We start from the raw sequence: 19343 nt of genomic DNA, 5'->3' as shown, positions 1-19343 counted from the left end.
ACAAGCACCAAAGCTTTTATAGTACGGCCCTGCACCATTCGAGTTGCCCAGAGTACCGACATTCTCCTCTGTCCCACCACCAAAGTAGACCAAGAGCTCATCCTGACGGCCGCGACTATGGCAGGGCAGTGGCTCCAGAGGTTTACTGTGGACTAAAGCCATCGATCCCAGACTTCCGGTCAGATGACCCGCGCAAGTTCGCTAGATTGAAACTTGCGCTAGACAACTTACTGCCATCTGACGCCTCAGAGCATTTTAAGGTTCAGATACTCACAGATCATCGAAAATGTGGGGAGGCACGGCTAATCGCTGACTCCTATAGCAACGGGCCGTGCCAATTCACAGACACTATTAGAGCACTTACAGAGATGTATGGCCAACCCCAGCAGTTCACATTGAAGAAGATCTTTGATCTGATGGATGGGCCCGACAGAAGATATGGAGACATTAAAGCGTTTAAGTCATTCGTTCTTCAGGTCCGAGCACTGGTTGGGATGCTGCACCAACTAGGAAGCCCAGGTCAGACTGAACTCAATTTCGGCTCACACGTCTCTCGCATCTTAGCTAAGTTACCACATGACCTTAGAGCCAACTTCAACAGATTTGTAAACCCCATTCATACTCCCATTCCAACTCTGCTCGACCTGGCTGACTGGCTTGAATATGAAGTGAGAGTTCAAGCTCGTGGGGAGCAATACAAGAGCAACCCAGCCAGAGGGAGACCAGCGTCATCTAAGCCTCAACGCTCCGACTACAAGTCCCAGGGATCTACCACCATTCTCCTTAGCAGTAAACCCGTAGAGTCAGCAAAGGAAGTAGCTACAGCTCCCGGTTCACCACAAAGGGAGGTGACAAGCCTAAACAGTACTGCCCCTCCTGCGATGTAGCGCAGCACTATCTGAACCAGTGCAGCAACTTCAAACTCCTGTCAGTGCAGCAGAAGATGCAGTGGATCAAGATAAACCGCTGAAGATCTGACCATCAGGCGACCAACTGTAACCTCAAAGCCAGATGTATACAATGCGAGAGAACACACCTGGACATCCTCCATGATGTGAACACCCGCTAACGGACTGCCGCTGCGGGAACCATGGCTCTACTGTATCCATCACAGTGACTCCTATGTCAGAGCCAGGCAAGTGCTACAAGATAAATCAAGCCTTCATTGCCAGAGAACTGAGCCTCGCCCGCCACACTTATCCCATCCAGGCTCTACAGGAAAAGTACAGCCACCTTAGACATCCCACTGCCTACTATCAAGGATGCCCAGCTGCTGCTGCTGATTGGATCGGATTATCCACATTTGATAGCAACGGTGGAACCGGTACATCTCGACCCCCCTGGCGGACCTGCAGCAGTGCACACTTGACTCGGATGGACTCTCCTAGGCCCTACGAGCTTCCTACACCATTGGTTGCCCACACAGCACTGCCTTTTCACCGTCTGCAAGCCTCCAGACGTTGAGCTCCTGAAACATGTGAAGAAACTGTGGCAATTGCACCAGCTTCGCCTTCTGGAGGAGGACAAACCATTCCTGCACTTCCTGTGGCGAGATGTTAAATCGGACATGGACCCGACCATCTAAGGTAAGATAAGATAATCCTTTATTGTCCCACATGGGGAAATTTCATTGATGCAACGCAGGCAGATACAGAGGTAGATACAGAAGAAAAGAACAGATAACTTATAGGAAGTTTGAAAAACACTTTCAGTAGAAGATCTCCTATAAACAAAAACTCCTATAGACAAAACCTCACCCCACAAAAAAGATAAAAATAAATAATAAATAAATACCATTGCATGTGATCACGACAGTAATTGCACATGAATATGTGTCACGACAGTAATTGCACATGAATTGCACATGAATTGCACATGAATCACGACAGTAATTGCACAGTAGGACTAACAGTGTTTTTTGTAGAGACTGACAGCAGCAGGAAGGAAAGACCTGCGAAATCTCTCCTTCACACAGCGAGGATGGATCAGTGTCTCACTGAAGCTGCTTTCCAGAGCGGACAGAGTGTCCTGCATGGGGTGAGACTCATCTATGAGTAGCAGGTGCTCCCATTTGGCACAACGAGCAGCTCATGCTGTGCCACCTTCGCACTCCAGACTCATGTTCAAAGACACACTGAACCAAAGGAAGATGCACATCTATTTGTAGAGGTCTGCTTTTACGTGGATAACTGCCTGCAGAGTCTGCAATCAGAAGAACAAGCCAAGCAACTCGTCGACCGCCTGCACACTGATGAAGGGTGGATTCGAGCTAAAGGGAATGGGCCAGCAACATTCCCGGAGTGATCTGACACCAGCTCAAAGAATCTTGCTCTGAAAACAGTACTCTCTGGTTCACATAGCAAACAGCAGACCCTCAGGACCGCACGCTTGGTCTCCTGTGGCAATGCAAATCTGACACACTGTGCTATAAGAAGCACCATGGGCAGCGTCCTGAGATTATCATGCAGAGTATCTACCGCCTTCTGGCCCAACAGTATGATCCCCTGGAATATATCATCCTGTATACAACCAGAACTAAGATCAACGTATAACGTCAGTGGGACAAAAAGAGAGGATGGAACGATCCTAACCTCCCTGAAGACCTGCGCCAAGCCTGTAGGCTATGGGAGGAGCAGCTGCCACAGTTATCGCAGGTTACTTTACCCATATGCTACACCAACCGTGACACGAACTGTAGTAATAGCAGCAGGACCATCCACATCTTCTGTGATGCGTCCGAACGTGCGGATGGCTTGGTAGCATTCATGTGGACGGACAGTGGGGAAGGACAGGTGCAGGTGGCATTCCTAGCTGCCAGGTCCAGAGTTGCCCCAAAGAAACAGCTCTCCATCCCCCGACTTTGATCAAAGAGCTCACAGTCCAGATCAAAGATGTAGTTTACTGGACTGACTCGACCACGGTCCTCAATTGGCTCCAGTCCGACTCCTGCAGACACAAAGTGTTTGTCGGCACAAGAGTAGCAGAGATGACGGACACTGGCACCTAGCACTACGTCGAGTCTGCCTCAAACCCTGCCGACAAAGTCCCCAGAGGAAAAACACTGATGCATCTAGCCGGAACGAACAGATGGCGCCAAGGACCCTCTTTTCTCCTACACGCTCCCGACCAGTGGCCAGAGAAGCCATTGTTTCTGATCGAAGAGGAGACGGAGGAACTCAGAGGTACGGCGTTTTCCGGCTTGACCACAGTCTCATCTGAACCACCTGTGCCTGCATTTCAGCAGTTTAAAACACATGAAGAGCTTCTAGATGCCCCAGCACTGCAGCTACATGAGGCGGACGATGATACGCCTCTCACTGCTGACAACTACCATGAGGCTGAATTAGTTCTCCTGAGACGGGCAGAGGGCGTGGTCCTGCTGAGCACTGGTAAACCACTCTCCTCCACCAGCAAACTATTCTTTAGACCTACGTTTTATTCTACAGTTCTCATTGAGGTGGAGGGCATTCTCAACTTTCGGCCCCTGGGCTACGTGTCCTCTGACCTCTCTGATCCCAACCCAGTTACACCCAATTGCCTGTTGAAGGGGCGGGCGGACTCCTCCGTTCCACAAGTGGTGTATCCTGAGTCGGAGTTGCTGAGCCGTAAAAGATGGCGCCATTCACAAGTTTTGGCAAATCACTTCTGGAAGAACTTTATTCGACACATTACAAACGCGGCCGAAGTGGCAAACGGAGAAGAAGGACATTACTGTAGGCACAGTTGTGCTCATTGTGGACCAGCAAACCCCGAGCCCTCTGATTGGGACAGTAAAGACTGTGATTCCTGGAGTAGACGGCCGTGGGAGGACAGCTGTAGTCCAAGTGAAGGACCAGACCTACACTCGCCCTGTGGTTCATCTTATCGCCCTGCCAGCCTTACCTCAAGACAGTACAAATCACTAGTGGTCAAATTTCCTCTGAAATTTGGGTGTGGCTGTGTAGTTGGATACTCTGTGGAACCTGTTTTGTCATGCTATTGACATGGCTGACGTTGAAGGGAGTGCGGGTGACGTCTTCTTCTTTTTTGTGTTTTATGGTGGTTGGTATCCAAGTGTTACATTATCGCCACCTAATGTAGTTGTACATCTTACACTTAAGACTTCATTCTTTAGAATAAATATATCATTTTGTTGTTGTTGTTATTTTTGTGTTGCTTTTAACTGCGGTTGGCAGCCAACTGAAAAGGTGCATTTACCACCACCTACTGTAGTTGTATGTGTTCATAGTATGTGGTTTACTCTATACCGTAAAAAAGAGAGAGCAAGACAGAGAGAAAGATAGAGACGGAGAGAGAAAAAGAGTGAGTGAGATGTGTGTACCAGCGAGGTTCAATAAAGCCCCTGACCCGCAGTGTTTCCTCAATCTCTTCACCCACCTGAACATGTCAATTACTGTACTCGACGTCCCGCAGTGATGGCATGGCTAACCAGTATCCAAACGTCTAAATATCAGTTATTACAGTCCTTGCTACAATACATCTAATATATATATATGAATGAAAAATTAATATTTATATTATTAACAATTAATGATAACAATATTCAGATGCTATTATGTCAATCCAAACAGAAATTTGTTAAAACATGTATGTTTACCTCTCAGACAAATAAAATGAATCATAAATGTGCTTAACCATAAAGTTTACGACATAACTAACACATTTTTATTATTATTTATTATCAGCTCTTTTTGTAGCATTTTTACTATTAACGAAATACTCAATATTGATATTTTGCATTTGTAATATTATCTAAATTTCAATATATTGCTCACCTCTTAAGTCAATAGCTGTAATTCAATTTGATATTTTCATTTCCCCTAGGTTTTTGAATGCTTTTCTTGACTGGACTGGGCCCTCTATGTCTTGATCACATGATGCTACGATAACAGATCAGATATACCAGGTATTTATGAAATGTACAAATCATTACATAATATATTTATTTTTTATTTCATACACACATCCAGTTTTGTTTTTTTATGCACCAATATTTGTATTATTTTTGGCTGTGGTGCCTGGAAGAAAGAGTGAATGGGCCGGTGGAATTTTGCTTGTGTGGCACTCCTGCTCACATGAGGTCACTGTGGGCATTAGTCATGAGGAGGGAATGCATTGTGGGGCTTTTTAAGACATGGCCGCTGTCCGCATCCGTAGTGGACAGTCCGCACAATGAAAGTGGGCCTAGAGGGGTCACTTGAATTGGCTTCAGGGAACAATGTGGATGACATTGTTCAACAGCTGTGAATAAAAGGGTCTGTTTTGTAATGGAAGAAAAGCACATTTTAGTTTGTGGTTTAATCGCAGTTCATTACATGTCCCAATACATAATAAAAAAAAGGCTTTCATATTTTTTTACATTTACATCTTGCGATTGTATAGTTAAACCAATCAACATAACAGCTGGCTAAAAATAATACAAATGTGGAATCAAAGCATCATCGTGGGCATTCCAAATACCGGTAATTAAAATGAAAAGAAAAAAATGTTAAACGTGAGCACCATGTTTTTTTTTCATAGCATTATTAGTCAAATGGAAAGGTTGTAACAAGACAGTTGAAATAAACTTCCATCCAAATGTTTTCCTGTTTTTTGTTTTAACTTTTCTAATACAGATTTATTTTACAGAATTGACCACAACTTCACCTTTGTCTTATCATTAACTGTTCAAAATTGCAAATGCATCTCACAATATCCTTCACTCCCATTAGCAGGCAGAAAAATGCCTCAGAAACCTATAGGTGATCAATGCCAATCATTTCAGTTAAGCCAGACTTCACAGTTAAATCTTTGTAAACGTTTCATATTTACACTTTAGTTTGAATATTTGAATCCAGAGAAACACTAAAAATCAAATCAACAAAACACAACAGCATTCACTAACAGATTTACAGGTATTACAGCTATAGTCTCTTTAATATCTACATTCCACTTCACTAAAAAGCACTATGAGGCCAGTTGATTGTTTATAGATAGGAAGACGTCTTGAACTCCTCAGGCACCTCACTGTCCAGTTTACAGATCACCTTATAGATGGCCTTCTTCCAGGAGGGGTCTGAGTCTTTGGATGCAGAGATGGCGTTGTAAAACTCGTGCAGGGTGATTTCTGCAACCTCCAGGAATCGCTCCGGAACCTGCACCAAAGAGAAGAAAAGGTGAGCGCTCGTTAGTTATTCCATATGAATCCTTAAAATGATGCTGAGGGGGGCATGAAGTCAGTTTCCTCAAAAAACACATGTAAGATAAGTCTTCAAACGCGGATAAAAGGGAGCACCTCTCTTTGTTCTCCACACTAGAAATGCATCAATGCAAGCATTAACTTTCAATTAAAGGCTCGCTTTGATTAGCGGCGTCTGTTTTCTCCTGTCTGAACTTGAGCTTTCATTTTGAGGGGTTTTAGGTGAAACACGTCTTTAGATACAAGCAAGTATTACTCCACAGGGGTCAAACCAGTAAGATCAGATATATATGTTCTTCTCAAGTTGATGTGATTATTGATTTATGATAATGAATATAAAAGGCTGTCTTAACAGGTGAGAATATCAAGCTTATTCTTGTGGTTGTGGGCTGAATGTTGTTGAATTGTTTAGAAATATGCTTTCATTCATTTGCAACAATCAGAAAATTATGACAATGTTAAAGGTTATGGTTATATAAATTATATAGTGAAAGTGTTTTCTCCTAAAGGTCTCTCATAAGATTATAAATGTTCACTGTGATCTTTAATTTGTTCTCAAAATAAGGCTAGCAAATGTTATCTCTATTCTGTAAATATACAGTAGTTAGGCATCATCCCTGAACCTGAATGCCATCATTGCATAAGGACTCGATGCAAGGAATGCTGGGAGATATCCGCCCTGCTGCACTTGTTTCCCATCCATTGGCGGGTTAGCACAACAGTTGTTAGTATAAGTTATTTTTCTTTGCCCTCATCTCCGGACACAAAGCGTTCCTGGGAAAGGAATGTCTTGGTCCCAAGGTAAAGACAACGGTCCAGTCCTTTCCCACCGAACGCCCGTCTCCCTCACAATCCGCTGCGTCTTTCTCAGCATTCCGCATCAGTAGCAATCTCAGCCGCGCTCAGGCGTGCCAGTCCTCTAATCCACAGTTGTTTTAGTCGGATTTTGTGGCTTCCTCTTCCCACAGTTTGATAAAGCATCACTCGGGAATTTAGATAATAGTTGTAAGGATTGATCTATCACAGGTGCAGCTAGTTTCAGATGACACAACTGGATGTAATGCTGACTGTGTAGAACTAGTTCAAAAGTGAAAAGGTGACTAATAGTGAGACTTACGTGGAAGTCGTTGGCTTTGTTATAGTGCATGTTGAGTGCTCGGAACAGCTCCGAGTCTCTGCTGACAGTGATGTCCTTCACTTCACCCACACCGTCCACAATGGCCTGCCGAGCAAACTTCTCCATCTGGATGTAGTAGAACTCCCTGAAGTTGCTGAACCACTTGATCAGTTGAGATGTGATGCAGCGGTTGAACTAGAGAGAGAGAGAAGAAGAAGTAATTGTTATTATTAATTTGTCAGAAAGCTCATTCCCAGTAGTAAAACAGAAGATGTGCATTAGCCTTTGACCTCAACAAGCACACAAAAAGACAGCTTGTTCTGGAAATTAATTAAAAAGGTTGGTTAAAAATTCAATTTCACTTGACTTGAAAATATGAAGATATGTTTTCAATTAAATCTAAAAGTGTGTCTGCTGTTGTAGCTCTGTCGGCCTTGTACCTGCAGGGCACCGCTACCTGATGCTCCGTCACTCACTTTGACGTTAATTACTCTGATCTTTTCCCACCACTGTTCAGGGTGAAAAAACATCTGTCGGGGCGCTGTGTGTCTTGACATTACTCCTGTTATTCTATCTCGTCATCCAGAAAGAAAAGAGCAAAATGCCTAAGGGCTGGCATCAAAGACGCTTCTTGTGTGTGGTGTGGCTGGTGAGAGCGGCGTAAGGACACTCTGGTTGACTCGAGCTGATAGGATGGAATCAGACACTGGGATTAGGTGGCTTTTGTGCTCTGCCACTTCCCACCACCGGAGTTTAGGCAAGGAGGAGACGTGACACAGGCAGCCGCCCCAGCATCCTCCCCCCTGACCTCAGGGTCACAGCCAGACTGGGACTGGGCCCGAACTGGCTCTGAAGTTCACAATGTGGGTAGCAAAGACCCAATACTCATAATATAGTTTGTAAAGTACTGTTTTGAATTACCATTAATCTTGGGATTAAAACGTTTTTAAAATTATTATGTGGGAGACAAATTATTCTTTTTATTATTTACAATAAACAGCAATAGCCTGAGATGTGTTCAGCTAGACACCTGATTTAAACTTGTCTTGTAGAATAGTACAACACACTCAAACATGACCACAAATGGTGAACAATGTACAATGTTGTTCCCTCGTCTGTGTAGGTTAATGCAAATAGTTCTAAAACAAATACATTTTGACTATTTTTACTGCTAAAATAATTGTATTCATTCTACAAAGACCTTTATGTTTCCCCATTATCTCCTAAAAGACATGCTGTCACTAAACAAAGTCTAGATATATCTGACTGGCCAAGTTGTAAAAACAGCTCAACAAGGTGCGTGCTGACATATTGTTAGTGGATGGAAGAGGTCACCAGCACACAGGAGCAAACAGGACAAATTAACAAAAGGACACAACAGACTGGCAGAGGAGCTAAAGGAGGCCTGCCACGAGGCCTCGGCCACAGGATGTTGTGTTTAGACCCCCGCCCGCTCGCCTGCACACTCACACGGCAGCGTCTCTAATACCAACCCTGTGTTGACACTCAATAGCACTGCCGCTCCTACAGAGTCCTTTGTCAGTCCATTTGCTGACTGGAGTGGCCTTTTTAAAGAGAGAATGCCCGTGTATCTCCCTCTGCCCCCAGGACATACTAGCAGCTCAGCGCCTTTGTTATTTAAGCCCTCTGCCTCTTTGTCTCTCCTCCGACACACCGCTGAACGTTTCTGTCCCAAACACATGCGGACAAGTATAGCCAGAGTGGTAAACATTATTGAACTGATGAATAAAATTACCTTGACGTCGGGAAAGTAGGTCTTGAGCACGTTGGAGCTGGGGTAGCGGGTGTAGAAGAACATGAGCTTGGCCTTCTTCAGATGGCTGGGCGTGAGACCCTCCTGGATGTTCACTTTAAGGTTAAGGCCAGCTACAATTTACACACTCGAGACACACACAGCGCAAAGTGATAGCAGCACAGAGTATTTTGTTCCCTAATCTGCGGCTAAATTCAATTTGGCTAAAGAACAGCTCGGCATTAAGCGGAGAGTCAATAATGGCCTTAACATGTGTTTATTGGCAAAACAGAATTACTAAATGTGATTAGGGATTTTTAATTAGACAACAGAGCACTTCATGCCTGGCAGTTACCACAGTTTGTTTGGAAACGTTTCTAAAAGGAAGAGCTGGTTTGAGATATAATTAGGTTGATTTAAAGACGACATATGCTGCTTTGTGTAGGCGGTCCTAAACTGGGCGTAGGTACGAGGAGGAGATGTTTGTGAAAAACCGTATTGTCCCGTAGATGAATAACATACATGTCATGACAATTAAAAATTAATTGAATTTTACCTGGAGTTCAACCCTCTGGCCATGAAGACGGGCTGGAGCAGAGCCTCTGTAGTCTGCGCCTTATGTCATAATATTTCCTTATCAGGCCACTACACCATACATTTATTAGGAAACCTATAGTATCTTTGAAAGGAGGATGGTGGAATTAAAGATTGATGTGGTATTGTTCAAAGAGAAATAGTTCTTTCCACTGTGAAGATATAAGTTTCTTTATATATTACTGTCAATTCAAATCTGAAGCATTCTTTTTGTGTTTAAGGACACATTAGTACAAGTTTTAGGTTTGTTTTGAAGTATTACTCTTAAATATATGTTTTTATTTTCTTCAGTATAAAAGTAAATTTGTAAAATGTACATATTTTTGCAACATCTTTTTTTGTTTTGTTTTTAAAGTTTCCACAAGGAAATACCTGTTATCTTATTCTTAACAGTATCCACTGTGACAGAGGGACAACAAATGCTGAAGCTCAAGTGTTGCGGAGGCACTTGTGGTTTGCAGCAGCAGCACTCAGATATGACCTCTTAGATGCACCACTATCACTCTGATGATGGGGAAAAATATCCTGCACCTTTTCAAGTCAGAAAAAACAGGCTTCCTGAAACACAAACCCATGCTTTCTCTGCCTTTGAAAAATTGGCTTTTGTTCCTGGCAATTCTTATCAAAGCCTTGTATTCCTTTTTATTTGTCTTTTTCTAGACTTAAAGTCATTACTCGGCTCAGATTAAAGAAGATGCTATAATTTTCTATGGGGTTAGCCAGATCAAAGAGAAAATTCTCCTTGAAGTTTGTTACTAGAACTGCCCGTGCTACGCTGAACCTCAACTAGCCATTGTTCAAATGGATGTAGAGGGCTGCTGTAAAAATCAAAAGGTAAATGTTTTATGTTATCAAGATTCTATAACATAACTGTGCAATTGGGCTCTGTGATACGAGGAAAGCATACAATATATGATAACTATGTAGAATACTATAACCCGAGTGGCCACTTTCAGTTTCTGTTTGACTGTGGATCTTTGCATCTTTGAGTGAAACATACTAGATTCTACTAATAGGTGACATGCTACTTAATTTCTTTGCATTTTTAATCTTTAAATGTATCTGTAATATTAATCATCTGTATTACAAGGCTGGACAGGGCTGCACAATATGTCAACCAAAAAAAAATCTATATAATTTTATTATATTATAAATAATTACTACAATATAAATAATTAATGTATTTCATTTCATGATATTTACACATACTGTTTTCATAACCTTCAAATCTGATCTATTGTAATACAATTTTAGACTTCTGCTCCAGCCGGTCTAAACAGGATAACGTATTTTAATTACTAACCCAACAATTTTTTCAGTAATATGAATATGTCGAGGTTTTACTCATGGTTTCTGCTCCAGCCCATTTTCAAATTGTTTCTTGCATGATAAATAGCGTTTAAATTGTATGTCATTCACTTCATGTGGAAAGTCATGTCATCTCATCAAATATCTATATAGTAGTTATGACTTGCTTAGATTATTTCTGATTGAATTACAACATCTTCTTGTATTTGTTGACTTTCTCTAAATAAATACATTATTAGTACAGGCTTCTATTCTATTATACTTTCCATAGAATTGTGCTATAATGTGTTTGACCTACTGTATTACAGTAAAAGGATATATTGAGCGTCATGTACGGGTTCCGCTCAGCCATACTCTGCAGATCCGCACACTCCAGCTTGACGTGGGGCAGACACAGGTTGTCCACAGTGACCGGCCCGAGAGCGGAGGGGCGAGGGTGATGGCTTAAGTGCCCCGATGTCACCTTGGACCTCATGGCGATGGCGTCCCAGGGCAGGTCCACCGTGTCCGGGGAGCTCCTGTCCATAGGGGTGGACATGCAGGGGAGGAAGTTTGAATGTGGGCCATACTTTAACAGGTGCTCCAGGATCTGGCTGTCATGGAGCGGGGCGCTGTAGTTGAACTGGAAAGGTGTCTGGTGCACAGGGAAGGGCCTTTTCACTGACGGGACGCTGAGAGGGGTCACGACAGGTTTACGGACCACCAGTGACAGAGCCTCAGTTTGATCCTGAGGGCTGTGGGATTCCTCATAGTACTCTAAGGAGCGTGACTTAATTGGCGTCTCATCACTTTGCGCTGGCTCCTGAGTGACCTTTCTCTCCACAATGATGTCTGGAGAGGTGCACATGCGCTGAGGAGGGGACAGGTCCAGCCCTGTAGGTGCCATCTTTCGGAAAACTTGATCCACGCACTCACTCACGGCCCGGGACAGCTCCTCCTTCAATGTGTCTTCTAGACTTTCTCTTGTGTAGCCTAGTTTGACCCTGTCTTTGCACTCTGCAAACACTCTGGTATTCTTCCTGTCAAAATCTTCTTCAGAACTGACGTACCTTGACTCTGTGCTCTCGTCTAAATTGAGCTCGTCATCATCTGGATCTTCCTGATTATAAACTTGTAGAAACTTTTCTTGCAGTTGCCGTAGGAGTCGCTGCATGCTGTGGAGTTGCACTTTCAGTCTGTGGCACTCCTCATCTTTACTGCTGTTATCACGGCCTGATTTTCGACCCATGTCTAAATTATGTTCCTGATGTTGTGGCAGTCGTTGTTTGCGTTTGTTCTCCCTGTAGGTGTCCCTGGTCTCCCTCCCCTCTCTCCCCTCCGCCTCACACTTTTCACCATCCCCGTGTGGCCGGCTGGTTGGAGACCCGGCCATCACACGGATGATGTTCTCCACTCTTGCTCTCTTTGCCTGCAGGGAGAGAGTTCACAGATTTTGCTCTTAACCATAGAGGCAACAGTATCTAATTTAAATGTAATCCATGCCCAAATGTTAACCATAATGCACAAGAAAATAATGATTTAATAATGTTGGACACATAAAAGGTATAATTATTTATAGACTGAATAAAAGTACATTAACAATTTCACAGGTCTAAATATTTACCATGACAAAATTGCAGTGTTTCTCTTCATAATAAATCTAAAACTAAAATTGAACATACCTGCAAGTGGTCACTAATAGGATGCTCTCCCTCGAAGCTGGCCCCCGTGGACACATTAGGGGACGCTGCCTCTGCCATGCTGTCCTTAGAGGAGACACTGCTGTGGTCCTCCTGGCCAGAATCAGCACTGCACAAGTAATACTGTCCCTCATCCATGGCTCTCTTTCCCGGTAGGTTCTTTCGCAGGAGCTGGGAGATGATGGAGCCGCTGGAGTAGGGAGTGGAGGTAAGTGACTCTTCATACGCGTTTCTTCTGAAGAAGGGCAACAGGACTTCAGGTTTGTCCTCGGCTAGACCGCCTTCGCCCGAGCCGTGCATGGTCTGATCAGGAAGACTGAGGTTCATGCTCAACATGTGACAGTGGAGCACGGCAGAAAAGAAACAAATCTGGAAATTACAGAACAGGAATGTAAATAATAAGCAAACTATGAAAAAAAATAATTTAATACATATCCACTTTAAAACTTTCTAAATCATTATGTTTTCAAATTCAATAGGCTATAGACAACATGAGATAGTAATACATAATTTATATGCAAAGATGCAAATAATAAATATCAATTGGTCACTTTTTACCATGAAAATATACACCAAGTCACATAAATTGAAGAAAGCCTTAACATTCATTACAGAATAAATTGATGAGGCAAAACATCACTTTTCCAAGCTTTTGATGGAACATTTCAGCAGTTAAAATGTGGCCAGAAATAAATCCTATTTTGCTTAATAAATAAATGTGTAAAGGACATTTTCAAATAAAAGAAATAGGACATACTATTTAGTGTAAATACAGTATAAGGAAAACAATTCCGTTTTAGTGCAATTTCTTGTCAAAATATAATTATGTAAAATTAATAGTATGTTAATGGTTAATAGTAATTAGTAACACTAATGAGAAGTACAATATTATATTTTTGCTGTATGCAACTAATCAGATTTTTTTTCTTCAAAATTGAGCACCAATATAGCCTCATTTTATTTGTAGAAATGTAATATAGCCATAAGTAGCCTATAGAATATGAATACTTATTCAAATCTATTTTATAGTTTCTGGTGTCGCCAGGACTAAACTGTGTCATACTTTTTTTTCTCAACACTCAAATTTTTTTTACAAAATAAATTAAAAGACAAATCAAACTTTAGAAGTGTGGATGGATGCAGACAAACAACCACGACCTTTTAAAATCAAACCACTCATCTAATCTACCAAAAAGAGTTAGAAGTTGAAATGTTTCTCCACAGAATAGCACATAGAGCTTAAATGATGTGGTGCAGGACTCAGAGAGTGGGACTCACCTGTTGCGTTGGGACGAACTGTGCGCTTCTGGCCTGCTCCGTGTGCGCCGCGCGGGGAAGAGCAGCGGCGCAGCGTCACGCAGCGGGGGCGTGGCCAAGTCAAACCCGTCTGTCAAATTATGCAAAAAATAAATAAATAAATATATAGCCTAAATTATGGCAAATTTGTAAAAACATGAAGTTATAGGAAACATAAATACAAACATAAATAGTCTGATGAAAGCTGCACCTGGGGCTTGTGTATGTTGAATCCGAAGGTGAGGTAGACTAATGATAAATAATAAAGTTGTGTACACTGAAGCGCTGGAAAATGGATGGAAACAGTGAGTGTGTGGGAAGGAGGACGGGGTTTACGCTTGCATGTGGTTTTGTTTATTGTATTTATTCTCATATAGGCCTAGACTTCCATATGACAGTCCAGTAGATTGAGTGGGCTTTTCTTCTTGACCACAGCAGACAGTTGTCAGAAGAGCTGCTCCCCCCACGGTCTCTCACTTGGTTTGTCCCACGCCGCTTCCTCGCCTTTCTCTTTGCCGTGACCGGAGTTCCGCTGACCGGCTGCTGTCACACAGCCACCATGTTGTTATCTCATTCCCGGTGTCTTACCAGGAATTTGGGACGTTCCCTCTCCGTTATCCGTCAGGTAGGTGTCAATGGATGTGATTTTTAGTGGCTGGTTGCCACTCTTAGCTTCTGTGCAGCCAAGTGTCCGTGCAGCTAGTGTTAGCATTAGCCGCTATGGCTGCTGCTGTAGGCCACACTCAGGCCGTAACATTGGAGCCAAGGACAGGAGGACACTTCTCTCCTTGAGCTCTTTGGTTAAGTCTGTGTTCAATTCACACAGCACACTCAAACTGTGCACCCATGTTTACGTTATAAACATGTTTTATGAAGAATATCTTCACTTATTATCTGTTTTCTTGTTACGAACTATCCATACTACACACGTAGCTTTAGGTTAAGTTAACTGCATGCTAGCATCGGCTAGCATATGATACACACTAACGTCATGAGAAGGCATATGGAATAGGCTGTAGATTAATGTTATACTTGTGTGTGTCCGCGCTAGTGTTGGCCTCATCAACCTCATCAAAAAGTTGTCATGACAATTTGAAATGTTAAACACTTGTTAAATGGTTGAATTATTTTGCAAGTCTCCCTCGAAAACTCTTGCACTGGTTATTGATGATGTCAAAGGTTAGCTTAGATGTGTAGATAAGATATTCGTGCTCATTTGTGCTTCTGTTGTGACAGGGAAATAATGTGTTCTCCCGTCAAGCTATTGCAGGTAAGTGGTTTGTCTGCTACTCTGCTTGTCTTTTTGTGTGATCAACCATGGTCTAGTAAATAATTTTATGCATAAACTTGTATTCCACAGCCCTCTCTACTGGTCATGGTGTCATTTACAACAAAAGTCTGTAAGTAATGAGTTTTGCGTTTGACAAAACTCAATAAAAAACAAATTTGGAAGGTTTAATTTCTCGGTTAAAATTCACCTTTTGTGGCTTATTTATTTATATAGTTTAATCTCCACATAATGTAGTACTAATGGAATATGTAACTTCTCTGTTATTATTATTTTATTACATTTTCAAACAGAAATTCAAAGCCTCGGCCCAGTGTCTTCCAAATTCAGTACTTTAGGACCTCTGCTGCCTACAGTAGGTTATGTTATAATATTAAATTGACTTGCCTCAACCAAACTTGAAGACTGTCTTGTATTGTAACAGGAGATGAAGTTGTCACAGTTAAGACCCCCGCATTTGCAGAATCTGTCTCAGAAGGAGACGTAAGGTGGGAGAAAGGTAAGTGCTACTTCTATTACTGTATGATAATGGATTTGTCTTGGCTGAAATGGAAGCAAATGTTTTTTTTCACAGCTGTTGGAGACACTGTATCAGAAGATGAAGTGGTGTGTGAAATTGAAACTGATAAGGTACACTTATTTTGCTTTTCACAGTAGTTGGTTTTTCCCCTTTTGTAATGTACATTACCAATTCTTGTCTTCAGACATCGGTACAAGTTCCCTCCCCTGCAGCTGGAGTGATTGAGGAGCTTTTGATTCCTGATGGAGGCAAAGTTGAAGGTGGTACTCCACTCTTCAAGCTTAGGAAAGGAGGTGGGTAACTGTCTCTAAATGATGGTTTTATGTGAAAGTATTTGTTTGTTGTTATTTTTGTAACTGCTGTTCTAAACAATGTTAATATTTCCTTTTTCTTAGCCGGTGCTCCTAAAGCAGTGGAGGCTCCTACAACTGAGGCCCCCGCTGCAGTTGCCCCACCTCCTCCCTCCCCCGCTCCACCCCCACCCTCCACCGTGGGCCCCATTCCCACCACAATGCCTCCTGTGCCACCTGTGCCAGCACATGCTATGGACACCAAACCAGGTTAGTCGTCATGAGACAGAAGGTCTGTGTCATGTGAGAAGTCTTCACTGGGGGGACAGCTGTACTCTTACTTTAGATTACTTGATTTAATCTTTGGAGTTTCTCAGGACACTCAGCAGAGGCTCTAAATCGAAATGTACTTCCTTGTAAATCTTCATTACAGTTTCAGCCATCAAACCCACCCCGGCTCCAGCTGCACCTGTGGCTCAAACAGAAGGAGTGGCCAAAGGGGCCAGGACAGAGAGCAGGGTGGGTGCAGTTCATATCCCATTTGTTTTATTGTCATATTTAATGCTTCGAAAAATAAAACCGTTTTATTGGTATTTTGTAAATTAGGTAAAGATGAATCGAATGAGACTGAGAATTGCCCAGAGACTGAAGGAGGCTCAAGACACTTGTGCGATGTTGACTACTTTTAATGAGGTTGACATGAGGTAGGAAGTTCAAATGTATTTGGCATATTACACATTTTACCCTTAATATAAAATGTTTATGATGCTACAAGTAAATGTTTTGCATGTTACACAAAGTGTTTATTTACAGTAAAAAAAACTAGTTTATAATGTGTTAAAAGCCTTAACAAGACAACACAAATGGTTTACCGAAGATGATTGTTATAGATTGAATCAGCCCAATAGAAAAAGCTTTTTGAAAATGGATACCCTTTTAAACACAGGAATGTAAATATTTGGTCATAATTCCATCTAAAACCAAGATAAGAATGGTTAAAACAGGTTTTATTAATTTACAAGGAAATGTTGTCTGCACTTGCCCTCAGCACTAAAGAGGACACTTTGAGGATTTCTTTTCCCCGCAAATGTATGGTGTCAGCTTTCCGCTATTCAGGGTTTTCTATGTATCCTAATTAGATTGACATTGACAGTCTGGAGGAAGACTTCCCAGGCAAGGGCTCATCTGGAGCCGAAGGAGCGAGTCCGAGCAGAGGCCCACAGAGACCTGTGTGCTGAGTGCTGGAGCTGCCTCCACTGATATGGGCTTTTATGACAGCCCAATAAGATTTACAGGCTCTAGAAAATGAAGATTTTTATCGCTACTTCTCTCCTTTCTCGGAGTGTCTGTGTCTTGGGAGCGGCTAATTGTGTTAGTGAAGAAACCCTAGAGCTTCAACTGTGTTATAGACAGGAAAACAAACAATTAAAAAGTGAGATACAGATACAAAAAATTATAATAATAAAAGATTAGCAGTCCAATCTCAGTTGGTCTAATTCATAACAATTTGTCTATGCTGTTGTAAAAGCTTTAAAAATGGTCTGCCTTTTCTTCTTTCCACAGTAATATCTCAGAAATGAGAAAGAGCTATAAAGATGCCTTTCTGAAGAAGCACAACATCAAACTGGGCTTCATGTCTGCATTTGTGAAGGCTGCTGCCTACGCCCTCAGTGACCAGCCTGCTGTCAATGCCGGTACAAATCTAACCTTTAAACACAGTGAAATCTCTCTTAGTGGTGTGGACCACGTCTGTCTTTGCACGAGCTGGCATCAAGTCTCTGTATTTAAGGATACGTGGTAAACAAAGACACAGGTTTCATATTCAAACCTCAAACCATGCCAGCCCATGTACATGCCTCCTTACACCCTGGCCTATTTATTTCCAACCACTAAAGGAGGCTTTCTATATTACTCTGTTTTTAAGAATCTAAAAATGTCTGTGGTTTTCACATTTCTTTGCATGTGACTCCAGAAGTTGATGCATGCTTTACACTTATGTTCTATAATGTTGCAACTCATTTTCTTGTGTCCAGTTATTGATGACACAACCAAAGAAATTGTGTACAGGGATTATGTGGACATTAGTGTTGCTGTGGCAACGCCAAAGGTGAGACTTAGAGATCATTGAAAATTGAATATACTTATGCTATACGGTATGAATTGCTCTGTATGACCTCTGACAGGGTCTGGTGGTTCCAGTAATTCGAGGTGTAGAGGGAATGAACTTTGCTGACATTGAAAAAGCCATAAATTTGTTGGGAGAAAAGGTACTTTTTTCAAAATGATTTATTAATGATTGTTTCTTTATTAAGTTCATATTTTAAATCTCATTTCTGCAGGCACGCAAAAATGAGCTTGCTGTTGAAGATATGGATGGAGGAACTTTCACCATTAGCAATGGTGGTGTTTTTGGATCTATGTTTGGGACTCCTATTATTAATCCACCTCAGTCTGCTATTTTGGGCATGCACGGCATCTTTGACAGGCCTGTCGCTGTTGGTGGAAAGGTGAAATAGCATTTTTAAAATTAATCATGAACCATGTCATTTTAAATATAAATGTAATTAAATTGAAATTGTCTTTTGGTCCAGGTGGAGATCCGTCCCATGATGTACGTTGCCCTGACGTATGACCATCGTCTCATCGATGGACGAGAGGCGGTCACTTTCCTGCGCAAGATCAAGACTGTAGTAGAGGACCCCAGAGTGCTGCTTCTTGACATGTAAAACTTAAAGCACCAACCAAACGACACCACGACAATAGACGATGGCCAACTCACCCAATGAACTTCACTATGACTGCAGTTATTGTTGTGTCAAGCCACTAGAAAGGGATGTTAGGAAACAGTTGGGATGTGCAATGGACATTTTAAAAGCTGGCAGGAGTAGCAGTGCTCTGCTTGGGTTTGGCTGTTTAATTGGTGCTGGTCTTGAGATCAAATACTATTACTTGTACTACACCTATGTTTTCTATATACAATTCAAAATGTCATCATTTCCAAGTTGATGGCAAAGTTAACTGAATTGTATTGTTTTAATTATTTTGAATAAGAACCTTGTTAAAGATACACAATGTTCTCAAAACAAATGTCCAAAGTGGGGAAGAGATGTTTATGCCATGTGTTTCATTACAATGAAATGCTGTGTAAATCTTTTATTTAAAAGAATCTTTTAAAAAATAAAAATTGAATTAATGAACTGAAACATTGGTGAGAATACATTTTAAGAACAACATGAATGTGTTGTTCTGGGTCAGCCTTATTCTATTAGGTAGTTGTGTTGTAACTGTTCTAATCAATTGTTTGTCTAAGATACACGTTT

At 41.9% G+C, this 19343-nt stretch overlaps 2 protein-coding genes across 2 annotated transcripts; one reads left to right on the top strand and one right to left on the bottom strand.

Annotated features, from left to right (window-relative positions):
* Positions 1-5533: 5533 nt before the first annotated feature.
* prox2 (prospero homeobox 2) lies at positions 5534-13003 on the bottom strand. Its single transcript, XM_072458106.1, has 5 exons — positions 12612-13003; positions 11270-12358; positions 9052-9159; positions 7296-7490; positions 5534-6134 (listed from the first exon to the last, which is right to left on the bottom strand). The coding sequence occupies exons 1-5, from the start codon at positions 12963-12965 to the stop codon at positions 5967-5969; spliced, it is 1914 nt and encodes a 637-aa protein (XP_072314207.1). The 5' UTR covers positions 12966-13003; the 3' UTR covers positions 5534-5966.
* Positions 13004-14371: 1368 nt separating this feature from the next.
* Positions 14372-19121, top strand: dlst (dihydrolipoamide S-succinyltransferase). Its single transcript, XM_072457208.1, has 15 exons — positions 14372-14550; positions 15162-15195; positions 15286-15325; positions 15507-15568; positions 15638-15712; positions 15788-15843; positions 15918-16026; positions 16129-16293; positions 16457-16542; positions 16630-16727; positions 17587-17717; positions 18057-18130; positions 18207-18290; positions 18363-18530; positions 18615-19121. Exons 1-15 carry the CDS (start codon positions 14485-14487, stop codon positions 18747-18749), a joined length of 1383 nt encoding a protein of 460 aa, XP_072313309.1. The 5' UTR covers positions 14372-14484; the 3' UTR covers positions 18750-19121.
* Positions 19122-19343: the final 222 nt, after the last annotated feature.

This window comes from Eucyclogobius newberryi, unplaced genomic scaffold (assembly GCF_026437365.1).
Source record: "Eucyclogobius newberryi isolate DKJ021-1_F unplaced genomic scaffold, fEucNew1.0.hap1 SCAF_21, whole genome shotgun sequence".
In the NCBI taxonomy this organism is placed as follows: domain Eukaryota; kingdom Metazoa; phylum Chordata; class Actinopteri; order Gobiiformes; family Gobiidae; genus Eucyclogobius; species Eucyclogobius newberryi.
Note: the sequence above shows the minus strand (reverse complement) of the source record. Positions and strands in the feature narration are given on the sequence as shown.